General features: G+C 35.8%; 1 protein-coding gene across 3 annotated transcripts in view; it reads right to left on the reverse strand.

Moving 5' to 3' along the window:
- Positions 1-26630, reverse strand: part of KHDRBS2 (KH RNA binding domain containing, signal transduction associated 2) — a 551264-nt gene that overhangs the window by 456147 nt on the left and 68487 nt on the right. For all 3 annotated transcript variants that reach the window (XR_011529819.1, XR_011529818.1, XM_008525631.2), the window contains exon 2: positions 15197-15324. Coding sequence is in view for 1 of the 3 variants with exons in the window: in XM_008525631.2 (XP_008523853.2) it covers positions 15197-15324 (128 nt within the window). In the remaining 2 variants the exon portion in view is untranslated. The remainder of the gene's footprint in view (positions 1-15196; positions 15325-26630) is intronic.

Here is a 26630-nt window from a genome sequence, read left to right on the forward strand (position 1 = left end):
GGAAGATAATATAGGTAGTACACTCTTTGACATTGAACTTAAAAGGATCTTTTTGAATACCATGTCTTCTCAGACAAGGGAAACAAAAGAAAAAATAAGCAAGTGGGAGTTTATCAGACTAAAGAGCTTCTGCAAGGCAAAAGAAACTAGGATCAAAACAAAAAGACAACCTACCAATTGAGAGGAAATATTTGCAAATCATATATCCGATAAGGGGTTAATCTCCTTTATATATAAGGAGCTCGCACAACTGAAAAACAAAAAACAAACAGCCCTATCAAAAAATGGGCAGAGGAGATGAATGGACATTTTTCCAAAGAAGATATACAGATGGCCAAAAAACACTTGAAAAGATGTTCAATATCACTAATCATCACAGAAATGCAAATCCAAACTACACTAAGATACCACCTTACATCTTTTAAATTGGCTATAATCACTAAGACTAAAAATAACAAATGTTGGAGAGAGTGTGGAGAAAAGGGAACCCTCATACACTGCTGGTGGGAATGCAAACTGGTGCAGCCACTATGGAAAACAGTATGGAGACTCCTCATCAAACTAAAAACAAAACTACCATATGACCCACCTATCCCACTACTGGGTATCTACCCAAACAACCTGAAATCAACAATCCAAAGTAACATATGTACCCCTACGTTCGTTGCAGCACTATTCACAATAGCCAAGACATGGAAACAATCCAAGTGCCCATTGTCTGATGACTGGATAAATAAGATGCCATATATATATATACAATGGAATACTACTCAGCCATAAAAAAGACAAAATCATCCCATTTGCAACAACATGGATGGACCTGGAGGGAATTACACTAAGCAAAATAAACCAGACTGAGAAACACAAACACCAGACGATTTCACTCATATATGGAATATGAACAAACATGGACAAAGGAAACAGTTCAGTGGTTACCAGGGGAAGAGGGGGCGAGGGGTGGGTACAGGGGGTGAAGGGGAGCAGTTATGTCGTGACAGACAAGAAATAATGTACAAGTGAAATTTCACAATGATGTAAGCTATTATGAACTCAAATTAAAAAAAAAAAGTAATGATGGAAGCCTAGAAGAGGGGGTGGCAGTGGGGCCGGAGAAATATGAATGGATGTGAGCTGTGTTTAGGAGATAAGAATGTACAGGATTTGGAGATTATTAAGTCAAAGCAAGAGTCAAAGATGATACTCAAATTTCTGTCTTTGCAACAAGGATGATGCACCATTCACTGAAATAGGAGCAAAAGAGTAAGAGCAGCTTCTAATAAAAAGAGAATTAATTTGGTTTTGATCTTGCTGAGTCAGTGCTGTCTCAGGAAGATTCAGGTGAAGATGTCAACTAAGTTACTGGATACAGAAATCTGGAGATCAAGAAAAGATATCAGGTGAAGACACAGATTTGGGAGTCACCAGCAAATACATCGTTCTGAAGATCATGGCAGGAGATGAAATTACCAGGAATTGGTATACAGCCATATAGGGTACCTGGGCCAAGACCATAAGGCATACATCTTTTGCCTTGTTTGCAGACTTTAAGGCCACTAGGGTTGTCTCTGTTCTCAACACTGCCCAGAGTAGCAAAACGCACATGCATCATTTTATTCAACTTCATTGTATTATTTTTCTTTAATGCATGAATACTACTCATAGAATCTAAAACAATTTTCCTCATACGGTTGTTTTTAGAACATACAGAACAAGCTATTCCCAGATCTGTCTTCCACACTTCACAAAAATACAAGTTCACATAAGTCATTTGCAAGAAGGATGGAAATGGAGAAAAACAAACAGTTTCCGCATAATCTTTCCATTTTTGTGAAGATTGGAGTGCTCTATCCCACAGGTGTGTGTTGGGGGAAAAAAAACCCCATCATAACTTCAGAGGGACATAACAGGCTCACTCTTTCTCACACATGTGAAACACAGTTGCAGCCATTTGTCTGTCTACTTAGACAGCATAGTTTGGAAGCAGAATTTTGTATCTTAATTTAATGCATTTCCCCATACATTTCCCAGTGTAGTCAGAAACAATTCTATACAAACTGAAAAACTAAAAGGTTCTTAGTAATGCCATTGAGCCAATGATATCTGATAGCTTAGGAACAGAATTGCTGTGTGTAACGAAGCTTTTAATAATTTCAAACCATCTGTGATGCAAATATAAAAATGACAAACGTGAAAAATGTTTCCCAAGTTCCACTAAACTATGTGCTCTTTTGTGTGTTTTGTACCATATATTTTTTATCATCCAAGAAATTACATTTTAATAGTCAATTTCAGAGAATATTTTTAAAGACTACATTAAATCTTATAGTATAACATCTCTTTGACTAGCTCAGTAGACTTAGATTGACCTAAAGCAAGATGGAATAATGAGATACATGATCAAATGTCAGTAATAAATTCAACTTCATGATTAGCATGAAACTATAAAATCAAAAACTATTTCATGGGGTTGGTCCTGTCACCTAGTGGTCAAATTCAGTGCATTCAACTTTGGTGGCCCAGGATTGGATCCCACATGCAGATCTACACCACCTGTCAGCAGCCATGCTGTGGTAGCGACTTACATACAAGAGAGAGGAAAGTTGGGACAGATGTTATCTTAAGGTAAATCTTCCTCAGGGAAAAAAAAAAAAGAAAACTACTTCAAGACTTTGAAATTAGACCCCAAAAGATAACCAAAACTATCAAAAGTCTTTATAAATTTGAAGGTTTTTTAATTTGATGAAAATTCAGATGGGTACTGGCTACCTCAGAAATTAAATTTTCCTCATTAAAACTTTAAAATATAAATTCCATTTTTGACCTAACATAGTATTCTATTTGAATTGCAATAAGTCAGAGTGTAGAAAAAGAAATACTCTTCTAAGCATTTTACTAAATTCTATTGCTGAAGTCATAAAACAAAATTTATGTTATTAGATTTTTCTGGCAACGAGAGTTACTCTTCTAAAAAGTTAATTTTTCAGCTTTTTATGAGACTGTGAAATTAATGATTTTTCCATTAGACTAAAAATATACTACCTTACTCTAAAGGAAAAAATAAAAATGACGTAAGCTAAGCCCAAAATGGGTTATGATTTCTAATTTCATATTACACAGCCTATCATGAAATGAAGCAGGGGCTGGCCCCATGGCCAAGTGGTTAAGTTCGTGCACTCGGCTTTGGCATCCTAGGGTTTCACCGGTTAAGATCCTGGGTGCGGACACGGCACCGCTAAATCAGGCCACGTTGAGGCATGGTCCCACATGCCACAACTAGAAGGACGCACAACTAAAAAAATATACAACTATATACTAGGGGGATTTGGGGAGGAAAAAAAAAAGCAGAAAAAAATTTATAATGAGAGATAATGAAGAATTTTGTGAAGTTTCAATAGTTCCAACTACCCAACAAATATCCAACTGAAACATACATTTCATTCTCATGTAGTTAGTACATGTAATTAAAAGTAAACTAGCAGCAGCATCAGTTTCTGCCTCTAAGAGATGTGTTTTCAGATGGGAACATAGCAAGTCAACAAAATACATTGTCAGGATATGCATTCACATGTTTTAATACAAAGTGGTGTATACATAACTATGAGCCAAAGATCTTATATGTAAAATTACAATAATAACAACATAGATTATAGAAACATTCATTTCATAATTTAACATTATATGCAGAATATTCATTTTTCAATTTATGACATTTCACAAATTTCAATCTCAAATTCCAAACATTTAAAAAAGGATGTGGAGTACATGTGAACAATGTTTTAGAATTGTATTGAAGTAAACAAGGAAGAAATTTAGTTTGCAAATAAACATAGTAAATATTGATGATAACATCTATCCCTAAGCCTTCCCCTTTTCTTCAATCTTGATTCGCTATTAAATGTCTACATGACTTTGAACAATTTAATTATCTGTACCGAAATTTCCTCCTCTATATGGTACATGTTCCACAGAGATACTAAGTGCATGAAATCAGGTAATAATATAAATCACAGAAAAAAATTGCTTGATACATAGTAAGTAGTCAACAAATAAAAACTTTCACTACCACCAACATAATTGTTAGCCCTTTCATTCATTTTACCCCTATTTTTATTAACATCTTAACGGTTCTCCCTTTCAGGAAGGGGGTTGTAGAACTCTTAGGGAAATAATTGCAACTATCTGTTTCACGACACATCACAGAGCCTGGCATAGAGTAGTTGCCTCCCCAACAGAAAGAGTGTTTTAAGTAAGGAAAAAAAGAAACTAATATTTACTCAGTGGTTATACTTGTGCAAGCTTTCATCGGGTATGTACACAAAGGCCAAGTACGTACCTATATTCTCATGTATTCCTGATGAAACCTCATGGCATGTCATTATGCTCACGCTGCAGCTGAAAAACTCTGAGGATAAAGGTGTTTTTCGGAACTTGCCACTTTCACAGTTGAATGAAAGTGGAGCTGACTCACACTTAGGTGTGTCTGGTTCAAAATTCTATTATCTTCCCATCGTATTATACAGTCTCTTCACAGCTCTCGTTAGCATCTCAAGAAATTCTACATCTTAATATATTCTTACAAATTTCTTTCCAGAAACATAGAAACCCTACAGAAGAGGCCAGACCTAAAAATTACCAGGTTACAAAAACATCCATATGAATTAAAGTTGCCCCATTGAGAGGACTTGACAGTAAGATAAACATTCCCCTGATCTTACTCCTCTGCTCCTCTCAACCCTACATCCCAAATTAGACGATTTCTCTCTTCTCTGCCTTGTTTTTCAAATTCTGGTCTATTTTTTCTATATCCTCGCCTCCTTTTCATGCCTCAGGCTCTAAAGTTTAAGGGAAATTCTTAAAGAGAATCTGCCTTCAGGCTTTTACATAAACAAACACAATCCCAAAGCTTCTGGATCCATCATAGTATGAAGCCATAGTTGGACAAATGTTTAAATATACTACAGGATTTTCTGAGACCACTGAAAGTATCTTTTTAATTTTCACATTTACAAGTTGAATACCAAGTGACTGCCACATAGATCCAATGAATATCACCTGAATGACTGAATGAATTAAGTGAAATTAATATTCAGAATGATGATGTGGAGGCCTCATAGGCTCTTTTGTAAAAGGTCAAATAATGTTGAATATACTGCACTTACTAAAAATGGATAATTAAATAATAAAATCATAACATGATATTCAGAAATGAGTTGAAAGTAATTTCTGAGTTAACCTTTTAACTTCATTCTAATTAGAAAATTTGGGTAAGCAAAGTAACCGACTATCTAGGCATTAGAATTGAGTAAAATTTGCACTGTAATTGCTTTCTTCTTGTACTTGGACTCTCTCTTCCCAAATTAGAGCAGCACTGAGGTTTCGGTGAGGACAGTGACACTGGGGTCTCTGTTAGAGGACCTGTGATGTCACTGCTGCCACTGTGATAGGTCCCCTGGGAATTCTGCAAGAAAAGGCAAAAGGGGAGAGCAGAGAGATGCTTCTTCTGGATCTGTAACAGCAACTGTATTTCCTCCAGCAAGGGTGTCTTAGAGGAGGGGTGTATAATTATTCTATATCTATTCAGTGAATATTTATTAACTGCCAAACAATGTGTTAGGCTTTGTTCTAGGTGGCTGGGGTACATGAATGATCGAGAAAGACAAGGAGACTTGGCATTTTGCAGTTCACATTCTAGTGTGGAGAAATTGTAAAAACAACACATAAGTAAATTACCAAGTATGTCAGAAGGTGATACATGCTATAGAAAACAGGAAAACTAGAGAAGGGTAAAGGGATTATAAATACTTGGCCAGGAATAGATGAAGGCACGTGCGAAGCAGAAATCAGCAAAGAGGTTCTCACAGTAATCAAGGTAAGAAAAGATGATGGCTTAGATCAGGGTCATAGCAGTGGAGGTGGTGAGAGCTGCTTGATTCTCAATTTATTTTGAAGATATGACTACCAGATTAGCTGGCAGGTTGGACAAGACGTGGGGGAGAAGGAGAGGATCAAGGAGGAGTCCACAGTTTCTGACCTGACCAAGTAAAAGGATGCTATCGCCAACAACCAAGACATGTAGACTGCAGGTGAAGGACGCGTGGGGTGAGGAGAACACAGGTTAAATCTGAGATGTCTAGACATCCATGTGGTGATGTCAAGGAAGCAGCTTCACATCTAAGTCTTGGAGAGATGTCTTGGCTGGATCACCAGCTTCTACGGTATGTAAAGCCATACCATGAGTGAGATGACCAAGGGAGTGTGAGTATAAACAGAGAACGGCACCATGGATCATCTCTGGGGAACTCTAACATTAAGAAGTTGTGTGCGATAGGAGAAACCAGCAGAGGAAGCTGAGAAATGGAACCAGTTCTCGAACAGGAGGTAAAAATAAATTCTGGTGTCCAGAAGCCAAATGAAGACAATGTATCAATGACAGTTCAAGTAAGATCATGGTTCAAGTGTTTCAAGTGAGTTCTTTAGTGGTACAGAAGGCAGAACCAAGACCAATGGAAACTTACAGGGATAAAGATCGTATCTCAATGAGAAAAAAAAATTAAACAGCAATGTCTACTCATTATTAGATCCAGGTGTTTTATAATGCAGTGAACTTTTTTAATCACTAGAGATATTAGTAGACAGGCTGATGAGTATCACAGATATTGTAGAAATGACTCCTGAATTGGGTAGAAGATTAGACCATATGACCTATGAGATACACTCCAACTAATGAGTCTATTATCCCTGCCTCACTTAACACCAGAGGAGAAATACATCTGCTTTTCCATCTGTGGCCCTTTGCAATCTTAGCAGACTGTGTCCAGAATTATCTTGATGCCTCTTCATATAAAAGAAAGTGAATCATAACAGTGGTTTAATGCAAAGAGAAGCTTTGATGCAAACAGACCTGAATTCCAATGTTAACACTATCACTGACAAATTTCATGGCTTTAGAAACGGTCCTTAGATATTTTTAAACCTTAGTCTCTTCTTAAGAACTCTCACAGTGTTCTTGAAGGAAGAAAATAGTAGTCCACTGTGTTTTGCTCATGGTTTGATATAGAGTGAGTACTCACAAACACCTTAGTTCTCTAAGTGTGAGGTCCCCGATTTAAAGAATTTTTTTTTTTAAAAGGAAGATTAGCCCTGAGCTAACTACTGCCAATCCTCCTCTTTTTGCTGAGGAAGACTGGCCCTGAGCTAACATCCGTGCCCATCTTCCTCTACTTTATATGTGCGACGCCTACCACAGCATGGCTTTTACCAAGCGGTGCCATGTCCACACCCGACATCCAAACCAGCGAACCCCTGGCCGTGGAAGTGGAACAAGCACACTTAACCGCTGCATCACCGGGCCGGCCACCTAAATACTATTTTAGGATGTTTTAAAGTTAGTTATTCCTCTAAACTTGAGTTTTAGACTATACTGTTCATTTCAGCACTATATTTACTCATAAACCAGAAATAGAAGTGTATGATTTTTTCATAAAAACAAAATTTTCAACTAGTTTTTAAGTTCATAATAGAAACTGATGAGTCATATTTGGGGTCCAATTTTGTACTGTATGTTTTAAGATGTCATTTGCTCACATTATAATAACAGAACCACACAGTGTGATGAGGTAAAGACAACAGGCTGCAAAACCAGAGTGGCTGGATATGAGTCCTGACTTGGTCATTTCCTAATAATGTGATTTTGGCAAGTCAACTCCTCTGAGATTCAGTTTCTTTATCTATAGAATGGGAAGAATAGAATTATTAGGACTTGGGGGACAAATAAATGTGTGAATACATGTAAAATATATGAAGTGTCTGTATATAAAAAACACTCAATAATCCTTAGGTTTTACTATTTGTTTCTCTAATCTAGAAAAAAGCTCCAAATAGAAGCAATTTTTTCTATTTTAAATGTCTTCAATTAGCCCAAACTATTTTTAAAATATCTTTATTATCAGGAAAATAATGTTATTAGTAACTAATTCAAACAGCACAAAAAAGCCTGTAATAAAAAAGAATCCCTTCCCTTTTACTTATATCTATCAATCATATGCACACACACAAATATATTTCTTTTATACTCAAGAGGAACAAACTATAATACTTTATACTTTCACTGAACAATACATATTTGGGCAAACATATAATTCTAAAATAAATCAACTGCTTCCCAAAGTCTGTGCCTTTGTGATTTTCACTGATTTTGCAAAACTGCTCCAAAACATAGTTGAATCTCTATGCTCTGACCCACAGGTTATGGGGGTGTACGTTTCCCCATACCCTAACCACGTTATTGGTTATTATCAAACTTTTTTGTCAGTCTGATAGAGACCAGAAATTTCCAATTCACCTGAACTTACATTTTTTTAATAAACGTGGTTCAGGTTTTTCCTCTTTTCTTTAACCAGTACATGTGTGATAACCGTCTGCTGATAGCACTGGCTTCTTGTTCAATTAGAGGAACTGGGTCCGTCACATATAAAGAAAATGAACTTTCTGTCATGTGTTTCAATTATTTCTCAAATAGTCACACCAGTTTATCATTTTGATTGCGCCTTTCAATTTTGGTAAACATCACCATTTTCACTTGTACGGAAGTTTTAGTGTTAGGTTGCAAAATATTTTAATCACTTACTATGACTTCAATGTTTTCCACCTTTCTCAGAAATGCTTTCCCTCAATTACATATTATGAAATAAATTTCCCATAATTTATTTTACCACTTTTTTTTCTGCATTTAATCTTAGGCCCAGGTGAGAAGTGTGTTGGTCTAAAGATGAGTTAAGAGCTTAGCCTTCCTTTTCTTTTGCCCCAAATGCCTCACTAGTTCTCTCTCTGACACTTATTAAATAAATGAATTACTCACACTGATTATAAATATGGACATATTACATATGTTCATGTTTATTTCATGAGGAAAGGAATATTGATTTTATCAAATGCCTTATTTGATCTAAAACTTCAGTGAAGTTTTAAAAATATAGTTAAGTACTAAACCAGTTTTGCATCCCTGAAATAAACAACATTTGAATGTAATTTATGTTGCTGGTAATGTACTATTGAAATACATTTGGTAATATTTTTGTAGCATTATTTTTATTGTGGTGAAATTACATAACATAAAATTTACCTTTTAACTATTTTTGAATGTGCAATTCAGTGGCATTAAGTACATTCACAATGTTATGCAACCATCACCACATCCATTTCCAGAACTTCTTCATCATCCCAAACAGAAACTCTACACCCATTAAACACTAACTCTTCATTCCTTCCTCTCCGCAGCCCCTGGTAAGCTCTACTACACTTTCTGTGTCTATGAATCTGCCTGTTTTAAGTACTTCATATAAGCAGAACCATATAATATTCATTCTGTTGTGTCTGGCTTATTTTACTTGGCATGATGTTTTCAATGTTCATCCATGTTGCAGCATGTATCCGAACTTCACAGCTCATTAATGCCGAATGATATTCCACTGTACCTATACCACATTTTGCTTATCCATTCATCTGTTGAGGATATGTGGGGTGTTTCCACCTTTTGGCTGTTGTGAATAATGGTGCTATGAACACTGGTATACAACATTTGGTAATATAAAGTTTTCGCACTGATATTCATAACTAAGATTGTTGTAGTGCTTTGTTTTTGTGGTATCCTTGTGAAATTCATATATTTTTAGGGAAATTTTTTATAAAATAATAGAAATCTAAATATGTTACACAAATTTCTTCTAAAAATGAACAAATTTGAGAAAGCAAAAAGCTGGCTGCGGTCATGTCCTAACATAGTAATACAAGTAACAATAACCCCTTACCTACATGTTTCACAAGGAGGAATGTATTAATTTTTATTTCCTGTATCCTTTCTAGAGAAAGTTTGTTTTTCTGCTAATCTCAAGGTATATATTTCTTGAATGTATAGAGAATTCACTTGCTTCCACACATCAGTAAGTCCTTCCAAGTCAATAATATGGAAATCCACTCAATCGGTCATGTAGTGATTCTGGATTTTAGCTGTGATCTATCTCCCTTCTCTAGTCTTTTATAGATCTATCTATATTAAAAGCCACGTCTACTGCAACGACAAAAGAAATGACAGAAGGCCATCTGTGCTCAACAGGTGTAGAGAAACTTACCGAAGGCTCAGGGAATCAAAACAAACAAACAATGAGAAAACAGGCAGATGAAGAATGGTGAGATCACAGAGAGGGACGTGAGGGGTAAGCTTTCGTGGCTCCCACGGGACCTTTGAGTAAAGATACAGGTTTGGATTCCATAAAAAGGCACTTGCATTTTAATGATACTTTTGAAGTAGTTATCAGTTTTCCAGTTGAGAGTAAATGTGAAACAACCTGCCAGAATGGAAACAACAGGTTAAAACAGACTGAAGATCCTCAAAGAGGTCTAGACACAGAAAAGGAAAGATAATTTCAGGAAGTATGAGGACATATTTTGTGAGAGTGTGCTGAGCCCATAAAAAAAGGATGTGGAGAGAAGCACATATAATTCAGGATTAGGAACACGTGCGTCAATGTGAGATGAAGACAAAAAAAATTTTAAGTACCAATTGGAAAAGTATTTAAATACATGAGACAGGCATCAATTAAAGGAAGGAGTCATCAGAAAATACAAGTGCTAGACATAATACCCCTGCAAATTTCTAAGTTTTGCTAGAAAATAGGGTTATTTCAGGTGCCATTCTACTAGAGAGAAAGCATTTTAGATTTTGTTCTCACAGGAAATGTGAATCTGAGTGTCATATTATTTTCTCAGTTGAGATTTAAATTCACAGGTGAGAGACTTGGGAAACTGATATGAATGAAACTGAAATCATAAAGCCCATCTAATCCTCTCTTCTATTTCCTGTAGGAAAATAAAAAGTGATGCTCTACAGTGGTCTCTGTCTGGTAAAGATAAAACGGGTTTAAGATTTAAGGATAGCTTTTGGAAAACCACATCGCTCAGAAAATAGAGAGGTATTTCCAAGATTGTAAGCAGTTATGTTTGGCTTTGAAATGTGGTCAGTTTCCATAGTTAGTAACCCTGGGTCCCTATTAACTATTTTTAAATGATCTGCTAATTACTTAAAATGTTAGAAAAATAACACTCGTCAAGGATTTGGCTTTGGGTATTTCATCTTTCGAAGTCTCAGGAAGGAAACGTGCTCTGTGGGAGGACAGTCCAGGCTGTGGAGACCACCTCCAACCAGGCACGGAAGGCAGCCCGTCTCTCTGGGACCGAGCCCAGTGGAAATCCTATAGAGCAAGTGTAGTGCTTTTGAACATATTTTGGAACTTTAATTTTCTGCATTAATCTACATAAGAAATTGATTTCAAAGCAGCACAGGGGAATGCGGCTGCGTTTGATCTTAAAAGGGGCCAAATTGGGGTCTGATTTACACTCCTGGCGATCTCTTGCTTTAAAGAGTTGGCAGTAACTCAAGTCGAGAAATAAAAAGTGGGCCTTGGGGCAAATTTAATTGAAGAAGAGGTCTGATGTATTTCAGAGGATTCTGAAGGCAACATCAAAACAGTATTTTTAAAAGGCGTTAAGAGGTTGAATTGCCCAGATGGACAAATGGGCACAGTGGCAAGCAACCAGTAGATCTCCTGGTGCGAGGGCAGGCGGCTCCCTCCGTCCTCCCGTGGCTCTCAATTTGCCCAGGCTTGTGACAGGTACTCCTTTTGCATTTCTAGCCGTGACACAACATAATACAGTTGGAGCCACTTACGTCTATCTTTGTTTCTTAGGTCCCGTAAGGCACTTGTTTGTTGAGGACCAAGAAATGTTGGCATTTTTCAAACACTTCCAAAGATGAATATTGTTTTCATTAATATCAAATTTATATCCCTATCTATGGCTCAATTCTTTTTTTTTGTATAATAAATAGTTTTAGATGTCAACACTAAATCATAATGCATTCTTTGCAGGCATTTCAGACAGCAACTAAACTCAATACACATATTTCCAACCCTACAAACTACTCAATAGAAGAAATCATGAGCAAGATCACATGGGCAAAGTTTACAGGAAAAAACAATGAGTTATGACCACTGCTTGCCTGATAGAGGCTATAAAATGATTCTGATTATAATATGCATACCAGTTGTAGATGTTAAAATTTGAAAACATAAATGTGTTTTAGACTATGATATATAGCATGCATGGATTTAGGGAGAAAGAGCTAATGTTAGGGATGGTGAGATTTCTGCCTGAATCTCTCCAGGGTCCTCTGTATGAGTCTCTTAGGACTATAGAGGAACATATTGCCACATGTTGTCTCCTTGGAGATCCGACTATCAAGAAATAATTGCTCTGATTCTAAAACATTTGCAAATGCAGACAATACATGTTCAAAGTCTATTTCTGTACTAATCTTGCTATAAACAAAAATATTAAAAACAACTAAGAAAACTGTTTATTAAAATAATTTAATAATATGGCATATTTCCCCCAAATTAAGTGATTAAACATAAAGCACTAGAACTACATAAATCATTCTTCATGTATTTGAACAGCATTCTTACATTTTCTATAATTTAAAATTTTAAACTTCTTTCAATTCCTCGTGTTACTCAATTAAATCAGCAAATTAACTTGAAATTGGAGACTAATTAAAACAAAATCCATCCAAAAAAGGTGATAGAGTAAAGTCAGGATAAGGTCATTTCCTCAAGAATTCCCAGAGTTAGTTATTGCCCTTTGTTGGAGAGAACTGTCATCCCCACGTTAATTACCAGCTCAAACAGACAGCAGGAATCAATGGGAGAGAGGGCTCAGAGAGAAGTTGTGAAAAGCAGGTCCTTCTCCAGTGTTCCCTGAGAAGAATGAATCACTTTTTATTATAAAAGATTAAACTTGAAATCCATAAATAAGGTTGTGCTCTGCTCAACGGTTCACAGTACCACATCACACGACCTACTTGACAGCTCACAACTGCACACCAGACACGGCTCACGTTTAGTGATCACGGTCTTAACCGAACCCCACCAATATTTTTGTGAGAAGCAGGCAATAACCACTCAGCAGAAGAGAATTACCACTTTGGAAATAAAATATGGTTTTCAAAAGGTTGATTTTAATTTTATGGTTATAGCGTAAAAAACAAAAACAAATATAGGTCAGCCTGACAGATGATTCTGTTCTGTTTCTCAGTACGTTTTTTCTGTAAAACGACTCTGAGAGTTCTCTTATGTGTGATAAAGATGTATGAAATGCACATCCCTTGAAAAAATAAATTAAAGCAGTTTGGCATTCTATGTATCAATTAAAAAATGGTAAATTTTCCAAGGTATAAATTATTTCATAATATTCCATAAAACTATTAATCATTAGGAGCTATCATTTTTCACATGATTCCACATTTTACACAGAAAAGGAATACAAATATGTGAGGATTATCACTCAAGTTACAAATGTAATGGCTCACAAAAAAATGAAAACTCTAAAATAACAACAACCTCTCTAAGCACCTCCATCTGTAACAAAGATATGTCTTTGAGCAATTCATAATCTCCCAGTTATCTCATCTGTAAAATAAAAGTTTTATATATTCTGTGATTTCCAAAATTAGTCCTAGCTTAAGCATTCTGTGATTCTAAAAATTCCAAGAGGTACAACAATTTGCTAGTGAGACATGGTTTATTTCAATATGAATAGGCAGTTCTGTTATTTGATCATATTCCTATAAATTATGAAATTAAATCTCATAAAAATTAGACACCATAAAATATTCTTGTTTCAATATTCATCACCACAAATCAAATATAGACTATTGCAATATTCAGCATAAAATCACTCACACTGTCACTTGAAGAGCCATCAGAATCTATATGCCTTCCACACCTTGCCAACCTAATTTGGTCAGACATAGAGCTGCATGTTATTGAGAAGCAGGTATTGAGTCTGTCATTGGCTTTCCCACATCGAGAGAATAGACAGGTGTTACTCCCAGAAATAGCATCAAGTTATATAATATTTAAATATATGGTTTAAAGAAAGAACCTTGTAACCTAGACTATAATGCGTTAATTAACAAAGTTCCTGAAAAAAAAGACACATTTTTCTTAATACACCATCACAGTTCTACCACATTTCATTACCATGTAAAAATTGTCATGTACATTTATTTCCATGACTGCCTAATCTAATATTCATAAAAACATGATTGTAAAGTAAATCTAATAAAATTTAATTTAAAAATATAACTATTGAATGCACCTTTCTTGCAACAGAGTAAATCTAGCTCAAAAAAAAAAAAAAAGCACAAAAAGCAAAAGCTTGCATGCCAAAAAACCTCATCTAGAGTTAAATTCTATGGTTTGGTGGACTGCAACAGTTTATCCCTGTTTGAAATAAAAACAGCAATTCTACTTAATTATATTTACTAAAAGATCGTACTAGAAGACAATTGGTAAACTACAGCATTTATTTCTGTGATCTTTATTATTAGGATAATTACATGGTCCTTGCTTCAGATTTATTCTTCAGAAAGTAAATTACTAGCTTGAATCTTTAGGTTTCCATTTTTAGCTTACTTAATTTATTTGGGAAGAAAAAAGAAAAAGAAACTTCTTTTACCCATTGGGATTTATGAATGTTTCTGACGAAATCATGCCACTGAATGCCATGTTTTATAATCATGATTCTGGTGATACAAATCTCACATGATAACAAGATATCTATTGAAAAAGTACGTCCAAGGCAACAATATCATAATTATTTTTATAAATTAACTCTGAATGCAGAAGACTAGTGGTTACAATCCAATGATCTAATAAAGACTATATTGCTTTCCCAGACATAATAATTCCCCACTAAGTGGCTAATGCTGTATCTTTCGTGTCATTAATTCTACTCCCTTTCATAATAAGAATACACATTTTAACATGAACCAAAACGTAATCAAGTGAGTGTACATGTTTGGACAAATTGTTGAATGATTTACATGTTAAATAAATGGTTAAAGTATCTAATTATGCTTCCCACATTCACAGAATAAAACTGCTAGAGCCTTCAGGAGAAAATTATGCAACATAGTACTTTCAAAGAATTCTCCTTCCACTATGTCAGTCTCACATATTTGTGTATACTAATATCATGAAGCTTTAAGTACTTACTTCATGAAAGGCAATGAATAAAACACCAAATCTTATTTTTACCAGTTTTTCTTAATTCTTCGAGAACAAAGCATATACTGCAGTACCTTTGGATACTGTTTGACAGGAATCAGTACCCTTTCTGAGAGCTTGATGTTTTTGTTGCTGATGACATCAAGATACTTCTTTTCTTCATCTTCCTTTTTTCCATCAGAACCTTGAAATTTTTCAATTTCTGAAAAAAATTTCACAGAAAAAACAATAAGTGAAATGAGAAGTCATCATTAGTATGCTGACATTATTACTCCCCTTCTTAAATGAGATTTTGAAGAATCTTGATCAAAGGGCTGAAACGGCACCTTGTTAACAGCTACATGAATGCTGCTACCAGAGGTAAGATGACCTCTGTCAACTAAAACTAAGAAAGGACCATTGAAAATGTAACCGTCTTCTGGGAAACAAACGATGCATATAATTAATTTTTAACATCCTCAAACAAAACACGAGGAAGAATATGTCCTTTGACTATTTACTATATCTAAGCAAACATAATTTTCCCAGGAGCAATGAATAAAACAAAATATATTTTAAGGTTATATGTTTTATTTTTACTCAGAATTATTCCTAAGAAAAAAATAAGTGAAAACAGTATTCATCCATTATCTAAAATAGGGTAGCAATGATAAATAGCATTTTATGTTCTAACCAATCTGAAAGGCAATTAAAAAGGGAGGAATCATAGAAAAGCCACATAAAAGACTAAATCTATAAATGCTATCATTCATACTCGTCAACACGAAATTATCTTTCTAGATGTTTAAGAGGAATTACTAGTTTTGCCCTATGAGAATGTTCTCAAAGTAGATATTTTTGAGCAAATGTACACTATTTTATCCACTCTTTGTTTTCAAAATTAATTTATTCCACAAAGATTTTTGAACTTCTACTATGGATATCACAGATAGAAAACAAGAAAATGTCTCTGCTTTTATAGAATCTATGTTTTGCTGGGGAAAATGAACACTTAGAAAATGAATATATGTGCACATGCATATTTATATGTGGGGATAAAGAACAAACACAATAAAGCTATTAAGAATATAAAGGAGAGTAGAGTCAAGGAGTGGGGCTATTACTTTAGATTTATAGGGTGATATTTGAGCAGAGCCCTGAATAATGAGAAAGAGTAAGCCATGAGAAGATCGAGATATCAGATCTTACAATCTGATGGAGAAACAGCTTGACGTCCTCTTGAAATAGTAAGAAACAAGAAAGCCTGTGTGTTTGAAGAATGTGAATACAGAGAAGAGGTTTGATAGGTGGTTATAGGGCAGATCATGTAAGGCCTTGTTAAGGCATGTGACGTTCTCTGCTTTTTATTGTGACTATAATGGGAAGCCACCGGGTGGTTTTGGTGGGGGAGGGAGACAGCCATATTTGATTGTTATTTGTAAAGATAACAGCAGATACAATATGCAAAACCAGTCATAGCAGCAAGCAAGCAAACAAGGAAACCAACTTGCATTTGGCTAGCTGAGAAATAATGCTTACTTGGTGTAACAAGGTAGGAATGAAATGGTGAGAAGAATATATGTAACTAGAGTCACTGAATGGAGTTCACTATGTAAAATCAATGTTCTGGGGGCCGGCCCAGTGGTGTAGGGGTTAAGTTCACATGCTCAGCTTCAGTGGCCTGGGGTTTGTGAGTTAGGATCTCAGGGGCAGACCTACAAACCGCTCATCAAGCCATGCTGTGGCAGCATCCCACATACAAAATAGAGGCAGACTGGCACAGACGTTAGCTCAGGGCCAATCTTCCTCACCAAAAAAAAACCCATATATCAATGTTTTAGAGAAATCTTGAAAAATTCATTTCCCTTGTTTCTTTTATGTTTATTTGACAGTTATTATTACCATAAAATCACCTGTAAATATTTCTTGCCTCCTTGTTCTTGGCCAATTGTACTATTCCAAAGCACTACCTAAATTAAGACATGAACATGAGTGGTTTTTAGTTTTATTAGAGAGGAACAAGAACATTCTGCTATTTTTGAGGACAGGAGAGCTGATGATAGTTATTATGTATGGACATTCTTAATTCATACAATTTATATTGCATTTTGAAACAATTATTTTTTAAAAGGTCTGACTACTTCTGGAGATAAGAGGAATACTACACTGCATCTAACAGCTTTTTCTTTATTTTATTTTTAATTAGCATCCTTCCCAAAATGATTCACATAGCTTATGTGAAATCCCTGTAGCATTCCAGGTATTAATCTCTTAGTGGATTGTTTATTTGACCCATGTGCAATTTTTAAAAAATCTTTCTGAAGTAATAGTACATGGCTCACCCAGATAACGCCAGAACGAATGAGACACTGCCTGGTTTGTACAGTCATTTACAATCGTTTTTCCAGTTACGTGCTATAATTTCCCTAAAGACAACTATCTGAAAATGAACTGAGCTGTTTTTGAAAAGAACGTATGTGTAATATGTCTATAATTTCTACTCAGTATGACAGCATCAGATTCTGACTTTTCTATCCCAGAGTATTAACAAGTCATTTCTTATAGCTTTTTTTTTTTTTTAAAGATTTTATTTTTTCCTTTTTCTCCCCAAAGCCCCCCGGTACATAGTTGTGTATTCTTCGTTGTGGGTTCCTCTAGTTGTGGCATGTGGGACGCTGCCTCAGCGTGGTCTGACGAGCAGTGCCATGTCCGCGCCCAGGATTCGAACCGATGAAACACTGGGCCGCCTGCAGCAGAGCGCGCGAACTTAACCACTCGGCCACGGGGCCAGCCCCAACAAGTCATTTCAACTGGCTGTCTTTTTAAACCAGAAGCACCCTCTAGTCAGGCCTTTCTTTCGATTCCTTACATAATTCTTACATACAGAACTCTGACAACTGCAAAGAAAGAATATTCATTATATCCTCTGATACTGACAATAAACTTTTCATCACTGCCCTTTGGGTACATGCACCTACTTAATATCTACGTCCCAGCATGCTGAGGCAATTGTAATGTGGGACACACTGAAAACGCCGACTCAGTTTCCAATCTATTAAATGTACAGTTTCTCCCTTGTCACTCTCCCATAAAAATAAATTGAATTTGTCTGACATTATTTGCTCTCAACAAAACTACTACCTTAGGCATTTTTAGATGCTTGCAATTTGATGAATCAATGATTAATTCCAATAACTTTTCCACTGAGAAACAGAAGGGAATAAAATACCATTTCCACTGCTTCTTCTGTTCCTTCCTACACTTTCTTTTTAGAAGTTTTGACATTTCTTTTGCCCTTCTGATACTTGCAGGGAGTTATCTGGTCTTCCCTGACATATCTACGTGACTAATAGCTCAGTAATTACATTTGTCAACTGCACAGTCACAGAATGGTGTATGCCAAAATTGCCTGGTTTTTAAAACCACAGAAAGCAATGGATACAGCACATTTCCTTTTCTAATTTTTAGTTTAAAGTAATTCTTTTCTTATTTCATAATTAATGCATACTCATTGTAAAACATTTAGACAATATAGACAATTTAAAAAATGTCCAGATGGCAGAGCCAGTCTTCTTATTTTGGTTTTAATTTCTTTATTAAAATTGGACTTTTGTATTATTTCTATATTTTAGAATTCAATGAGGGATTTCTTAGTGGGTAAATTTTGGGTCAGGACTCATGAATATTACATGAAAAGGGTGTGTATTCTATCTTATTGAGTTAAAAGTTAGATCTAAATCAATCTGATCTTTTTCCATACTGGATCCATCTTGGAATGAAAGAGGCGTATGAGAATTTCTTTGGAGTATGTATACAAGAGTGGAATTTTGGTTCATAAATTATGCACATACTTAATTTGACTAAACTCTGCTATTTTTCTCTAAAAAATATACCAGGCACATTGCCACAAACAGTAGAAATGTTTCTATGACTTCCATGTTCCTCCACTTACTTTTCTAACCCTACCTCCTTCTCTTATAGAAACAAGACAGAGCACCTAGGATCATAAAAGAAAAAAAAAACTCTGAAGATATCCCCCAAATCCAGGTGATCTGCAAGAACCTATAGTAACAAGTGGGTTTGTCAAAACACTGAAAATATCAGCAACTGCACAGGGTCCTACGTGATGGAGTAATTAAGGGGAGATTGTGGAAGAATGAAAACGAAAAGTTCTGATGGTTCCAATAGTCCTAGAACATAGACATTTCAAGCAAGTATTCATCCTCAAAGGCAGAGATGACCTCCATAGTAGAATGCTCAACATGATCTGAAAAAAAAACCTGTGAAACTGGGACAAGACCACCCAAGGTCCAATTTATGAGTGAGTTTGAAGTAGACAATGGAGACCACATAATGCATGAGGAAAAAGCTGAAGGTACTAAGGTAGCACAAGTACTCCAGGACCTCAGCAAACAACAAAGTTGCCTTCTTTAAGGATGAAGTCCCTTCCTGAGGCAGAAAAATTGCTTCAAGAAAAATCCTACTGGAGCATGAAGCAAGGATGCTACTCGAGCTGAACAGTCTGTTCTGACAGACACCTCCTAAGGGCACAGGCAAAACTTTCTCATTTAAACATTAACAAGAGAAACAGATTGTGTTGAACCTCGTACAAGTATACCATAAGAAAACAAAAAAAAAGGAAAATGAACCCAATAATATATTAGCAGAAAATGAAAACAGGAGAGAAACATATGATAACAAAGCAGAAAACCACTAAAATATAATATTAAAAATGAAGGAAAATAAAGTAAGAAAACTATAAAAACAATGAAAGAAGAATATATATCAGAAACAGAAAAGGGTTGTAAAGAAGCAATTAAATTAGAGAAGTGTCTAAAAAGATCTGTAAGAGCTCAGGAATAAAACAGAATTTATTTCATAAATGAAGAATAAACTAGAAGTAAAACAAGATTAAATAGATCAAAGAACAGAAATAGAAATAGAGGAGAGAATTAAGAATCATTATAAAATCAGAAAGTTGAAAAGTTTGAGAGAAAATGACAGATGTGGAAGACAGGCAAAGAAGGGTCAAGGCAAGTTTAACTGGAGTTCCTAGAAGATGAAAACTAAAGCAGTAAAACTGAAGAAACACTAAAAGCTATCATTCAAGAAACTGTTTCATGAAAGAATCATAAGAAATGTGACATGAACTGAGAAACATAATTAGCTCAATGTTCTGATCTGAAGGAGAGAGAGAGGCAGAAGGAGGAGGAGTGAGGGGAGAAGAGTCGAAAAGAGACAGAGAGAGTGATTTTGAGACTGAGAGGTGCAAACAATAACGCAAGATTCAATAGATTAGAAGTAACTGGTACAAAATAATTAGTTCCAGACAGTGGTTAAAACTCATGCTGTAGCATATGAGCTGCATACGTCTGTCTCAGTTTCACACCTGGAAGTTAGGAAAGAACTCTTGGGGCATTGTGAGGATTAAATTAGTTAATATAAGCAAAGTGCTTAGAAAAATACCTGGCAAAAGCATTGCTGTTTTTATTATTATTCTCATTAGTACTCTGTTTAACTTAAAGGACCAAGTAACCTTTGAACTAGAGTCATAGGCAAAATTTCACTAAGAGGAGGCCAGAAACTGATCCTTTGGTTAAGAAAGCCTTATGGAGAAAGAGGGAATGCAACTGGCTGGACTGAGCAATCATACTAGACGATTCTTACATATGAACAATGGCTCTTCATTTTGCTAATAATTTTTTAAAATATTTTTAATATCTGTGCTATATTTGTAGTTTAATACATAACCTCAAGATAGATTAGTGTCAAATAGTTTAAAGTTTAGATTAAACTCATTCTGAAAATATCAGTAAAATTTCAGTGAAAGGGATTCTATTTGAATATCTGAATTTATACCTTAATATTCAAGTCACTTTCTTAACACGGGATCTTCTCTGCACTCATAATTCATACTTGTAAACCAGGTGTGTTGGGTACTTCACAGTGGCCTCCACACACTTCTACCTAGTATTCTTCTGACCTCCAAGACACAGCTGGCATAAGATGTTAGAATCATTAATAGTTATAAAACTGATGTGTTAGGCTCTGTCTGCATATTAATGCTTTACATAAGTTATTTTATTGTGGTTATATTCATTTTTGCAAGTGGTGCATTACAGAGGCTCTTATTTTTAAATCTAAATAACACATAATTACACACATGCAAACAGAGAATTACCTGGTTCTATGGGAAAGTCATGAGTTTTTCTCTTAAAATCAAATTTAAAATTAGGCACTGACATATTTTAAGTAATCTTTCTAAAATAAACTACTTATTTTCTAGTCATTTCAAAGAGAACATACTTTGCATGATCCAGGGACCTTATGATGTACGTCAGTTATTTTATCATGCTAATCAATGAGAGTAATGACATTATGTTGTCATTAATTCAATAAATACTACTGAATTAGTCTACCTCATGTGAGGCGGATTAAATATAGAAGGAAAAGAGGAAAAGCCAGGGGATAATGAGGGATCCTTAGCATACATGACTGAGGTTAAAGAGTTACCAGTAACCAGACTTGAGATAAACCTTGACGGTAAGACATCCTATCCTAACTATGGATAGAGAGTGAAGTGGGAGGGAGAGAGGAATAGAGGATAGCCCTAGATAAGTGGTCCTAGCAAAAAGGTTGATCATGTCTGTGTGTGGGTGTGGGTGTGGGTGTATGTTTAGAATATTCATCTGATCATGTTTTTTACTTTTGCATTTAAATGCTCCTCGTTTGTCTAATTTTTGGTTTGTTTAGTTACCTTTACTTAGCATTTTTTACCCTCGTGGCACTATATCACCTGTATGCATACATTTATTTAACCAAGAAATCACATAGCCAATCTTCTTAGAACTATATACTAAGTGCCAGTCCGGCAGCACAGAGGTTAAGTTCCCACATTCTGCTTTGGCGGCCTGGGGTTCGCCAGTCCAGATCCTGGGTGTAGACCTATGCACCATTTGTCAAGCCATGCTGTGGCAGGCATCCCACATATAAAGTAGAGGAAGATGGGCACAGATGTTACAGTGGGCCAGTCTTCCCCGGCAAAAAGAGGAGGGTTGGTGGCAGATGTCAGCTGAGGGCTAATCTTCCTCAAAAAAAAAAGAACTATATACTAAATAATACTAAATATATTCTCAGTCAAGCAAATTATACAAAGCTTTTCATGCCAAAATTTCTTCACAGAGAGTGAAATACATGCTCTTCCAGGGACCCATAATTCCAAAATTCTAAAAAAAGAGGGACAAATTTAAAATATTTGCAAATATAACCTCTAGCTCTAAGGAAATTTTAAAGAATCAAGATACATTTAATTACCAAGTAGACTTTGGAAATGAAACATTTATATGAAAGGTGTAACTGTAAAACACATTAAAGCAAAGAACATGGAATTGGTCTAGGAAGAAAACGAGTTATTGTCAATAAAACGTAAATGAACTTTAAACATAATAACAGGGATGCTGACAGTATTGAGTTGTTTTGAAACTTATGCTCAGCTAAAACCAAAAGTCAATAGGAGGTTGTAAAAAATCCTTTTATTTATGGACATTTTCAGAAGGGACTTTATAATATACCTGATGCTCAGCTGCCCAGTGATTAGAACTCCTCATTATAAATGAAGCATGAAGAACTCATATTTACACACTATAACTGAGCAAAGGTTATCCTACTTGTTCCACCTTCAAATTATACTCTTAGTTTCTAAGTAAAAATGTTTTCTGCTCTTTGTATTTGCTTTCTTTTATTTTTTCTGGTAAAGATTAGCCCTGAGCTAACATCTGTTGCCAATCTTCTGCTTTGTATGTGAGCTGCCACCACAGCATGGCTACTGACAGGTGGGTGGTGTGGTTCCATGCCCGGGAACTGAACACAGGCTGCCAAAGTGGAGTGCATCAGACTTTAACCACTAGGCCATCAGGGCTGGACCATTTGCTCTTCATATTTGAATAAAGAAGCAAAGCTTTAATGATTAGTGTTAACAGAATAAAAGAGTACAATATAGAAAACTTCCAACTTCTTTTTAGAATTCTCCATGGTGAAATGTTAGAGATCTGTATACCATAATACAACAGGATACTAGCATTTCAAATTCTAAGTCTAAAGTCAAATTCTAACAGCAGGCTTGGCAGGGAAAATTATGAGTTGTATTGTGTTATATTTAGATGATATCTAAGTGGAGATGTACGATAGGGCATTAGGTACCTAATTCTGGAATGCAGGGAAAAGGCCAGGGGTTGACATACGAATTTTTGAGTCATTAGCCTGTGATTGACGCTCAAATTCATAGCTGTGGATTGGGATGGAGGAAGGAAGGTTACCAAGGCCTGAGCCTGGTGAATGAAGACAGGAAGAGGCAGATTCAGCAAATGAAGAAAGAAGGGGCAAACAGTGAAACGGGAGGAAAACCAGAAGAATGATGATCACAAAATTCAAATACAGAAAGTACCCTAAGAATGGGAAGAAATCAATGGAATCATCCCACTAAGTTTAATTAATGAACACTGAGTCTTGACCACTGGACTTGGCAAGGTGAAGGATGCTGGTGGTCTTTGTAAGACCGATTTCAGTCACTCACTGGAGCAGATTTATGAGAGGCTGGGTAGAGAGGACGTGAACACAGTGAGTGTAAGCCTTCTCTAAACGGCTGCCCTGGTTTATTGCTTTCCTGAGCCCTGTTCTAAGCTCCTTGACACCTTCCTGTACTGCGGATCCTTCAGCCTGATAACATTTTCCCCTTTCTTTCCATCCTTGGAACTAAATCATGTTCTTTGAAGTGACCTGAGGTGAGCACACTTCCAGAGGATCTCCACCACTCTCACAATCCCCATCTACCATCTTTCATTTTTTCAGACGTCAAGCCCAAACCACCTTCCTGAGTTTTAAATCTCTTCCTCAACTTCCTACTCTACATTTCCACTCTAAAAGTTCCAAAACACGTGAAGCTCAGCATACCTCAAGTTAAATTCACCTTAACTCTAAAGCCGACTCTCTCCCTGTGTTCCCTTCCACCACAATTTTCCTGGTCACCCAAGAACACAAATCTTAGGTACTGAAACATTAGTTACTCCCTGGTCCTCACCATTCCACATGCAGTAGCCATCAAGTCCAGTTGATTCCATCTGTGAAGCCCCTCTCATATCCAGCTTCCCCACTGCAGGGGCTCTGTCATCACTACTCCAATCCCCGTCACCATCCATCTTACCATGGCAGAAGCCTCTCAACTACTTCCCCTGAAGATCCATGTATAACTTACCTTTCACATCCAAGTCATCTTTTTAAAACACAGTTATGAGCGTTACACATTTCCCTTTTCTATTGGAATGAGGTATTTCTATTGTGTTTATTCCCTGGCTATACTGAGCATCCAAATTTTCTTTGTTGAATGAATGAGTCACCACTCTGACGTGTACCTGCTTCTCACTGCCTGAAGGTTAAGTTCTTAATCTTTTTTCCTGTCACTAAACATTGATCGACCACGCCTTTCCTGTCTCTTGCCATCCTGAGGCAAACACTGCATTCTCTGCTCACATGTCCCTAAGCAAACCAGGTGCTTTCAAAGTCCTTAGGCCTCTGCTTGGGGTCTTTCCTCCTTCCTCTGATCAACTAAGGATTACTCTTTCTTCAATGCAGGCCCAGCTGGAACACTTACTTCATGTGATTACCCCTTCCCAGGCCTCCTTGGTGCTCTGTACTTTTTAAATACAGCACCTTTATCACCTTGTGGTTTTTCCCCATTAAACTGTGACTTCCTTGAGGTCAGGGAAACATCAAATTCATTATGTTTTTACTGCAAGCACTCATTACAATGGACAATTTCAAGTATAAACTCAAAATCAGGGTTACTCACCAGACTGTCTGTCCAAACAAGATTTTCTAGAAGAATGTCTTTGTTTTTTAATACAAAAACTTCATAGAATATGTGACTTTCAATACAATAATTTTTAGATTATTGTTTACATGGGAAAACATATTTCCACAAAACACAATACCATATTTTAAAATTCACATTTATTTCCACAAAACACAATATAACATTTTAATAATCCTGAATGGTTTTAATCTCATATACATGTTTTGAAAAGCCCAACGAAAGGGGAGTGACATCTAAAAGAGGTGATAAGCATTTAAAGTAACTTTTTGTTTTACAACCTTATTGTTTAGTGGTCATTAAGTGAAATTTTAAACATTTTACAACCAAACATTATTTCTTGTTACTTATATGCTGCTGTTTAACTGTAATTTTTTTGCTATATTATAGGAAATTGGTTGAAGCTTTTGACTTGACACGTAATGTATTATAATTTTTTCATGTAAAATACTAGAAAATAAGCTCTCAGTATTTTTATTGAATATATTTGATTTTTAAAAACAAATCACTAATGTTAAGTAGGAGCAGTCTGTAGTCACACTAAGTTATTTCTGATTTTCTCATATTCATATTCAACTATGTTTATTTCCAAAGCACAAGTAGAACACACATCCTATGCTTATGGAAAAAACGAGAGACTTTCGTTTTGTCAAAGATATCTTGAGATAGACTATCTTAATAAAAAGAAAACAACACATTGAGAATCAGCATCAGCTCAAGCTGCCGTGGTGAGGGTCAAATTAAAAGCCTTTTTTCAAGACTGCTTTCACTGTGATAATTATCTAAATCCAAATTTATTCACCATTTAGACTAATTTTACAGAAACACTGCATGCAGTTGTGCTTGAATTTGTATTTATTCTCAAGATGTTTAAAAGTCTAATTGCATTAGGCATTCTTTGTGTTTAAAAATCAACTTTCTTGAATTGAATAAAGGTGAGCTATTATTCACTGGAGTTAAAAATTCCTAATATGTCAATAGCAGAAAGTATTTAAACAGAACTGACCATGACCCGCTTCACATTCATCATGCTCCAAGGCACCATTTCCTCATCCAGTACTTCCACTCACTCAGCAAATGTTAGGGAGCATGTCTTATTGCGTGTGAGTCATTGGGACGTAGAAGAAGTAACACTCTGTCTTCAATTGCTAATTATGTAGTGACTAATAATTACAAGTATCACAGGAAAATAGTCCTTATTTTATTGTTGTTCACACCATTCCTAATTTCTTATCTGTATATTTCAATAAGCCAAACTCTCAAAGGTAAAGTGAGGTTATTAAATATTTTTGCAGTATTTATGAATGGCATAAATATAAATTGGAAGTCTATCTTCCTTAGCATCAATGTTCTTGATGAATACAATATATGCAAATAATATCCAATTATGACACTAGTATATGGAAGGGACTGATTCCACATATGTGAGTGCGTGTGTGTCACCTCCTAACTTGTTGGGTTATTTTGAAAATTAGACAGGATCTAATTTACGCTCTTGGTGTTTGTGGTGAATTCTAATCTCTGGGAAAAGTTTACCAACCTTTTCTCCCTATCCCAACCACCTTTACCCAGCTCTAAGAGGAAAGCTCCTCTACGGAATCAAAGTCAAACAATCAGGGTCCCTAGGAGAAAACAAAGTCTCTATAGTGCTTAAAGGTGATGTT

The sequence above is a fragment of the Equus przewalskii genome, chromosome 19 (assembly GCF_037783145.1).
Source record: "Equus przewalskii isolate Varuska chromosome 19, EquPr2, whole genome shotgun sequence".
In the NCBI taxonomy this organism is placed as follows: domain Eukaryota; kingdom Metazoa; phylum Chordata; class Mammalia; order Perissodactyla; family Equidae; genus Equus; species Equus przewalskii.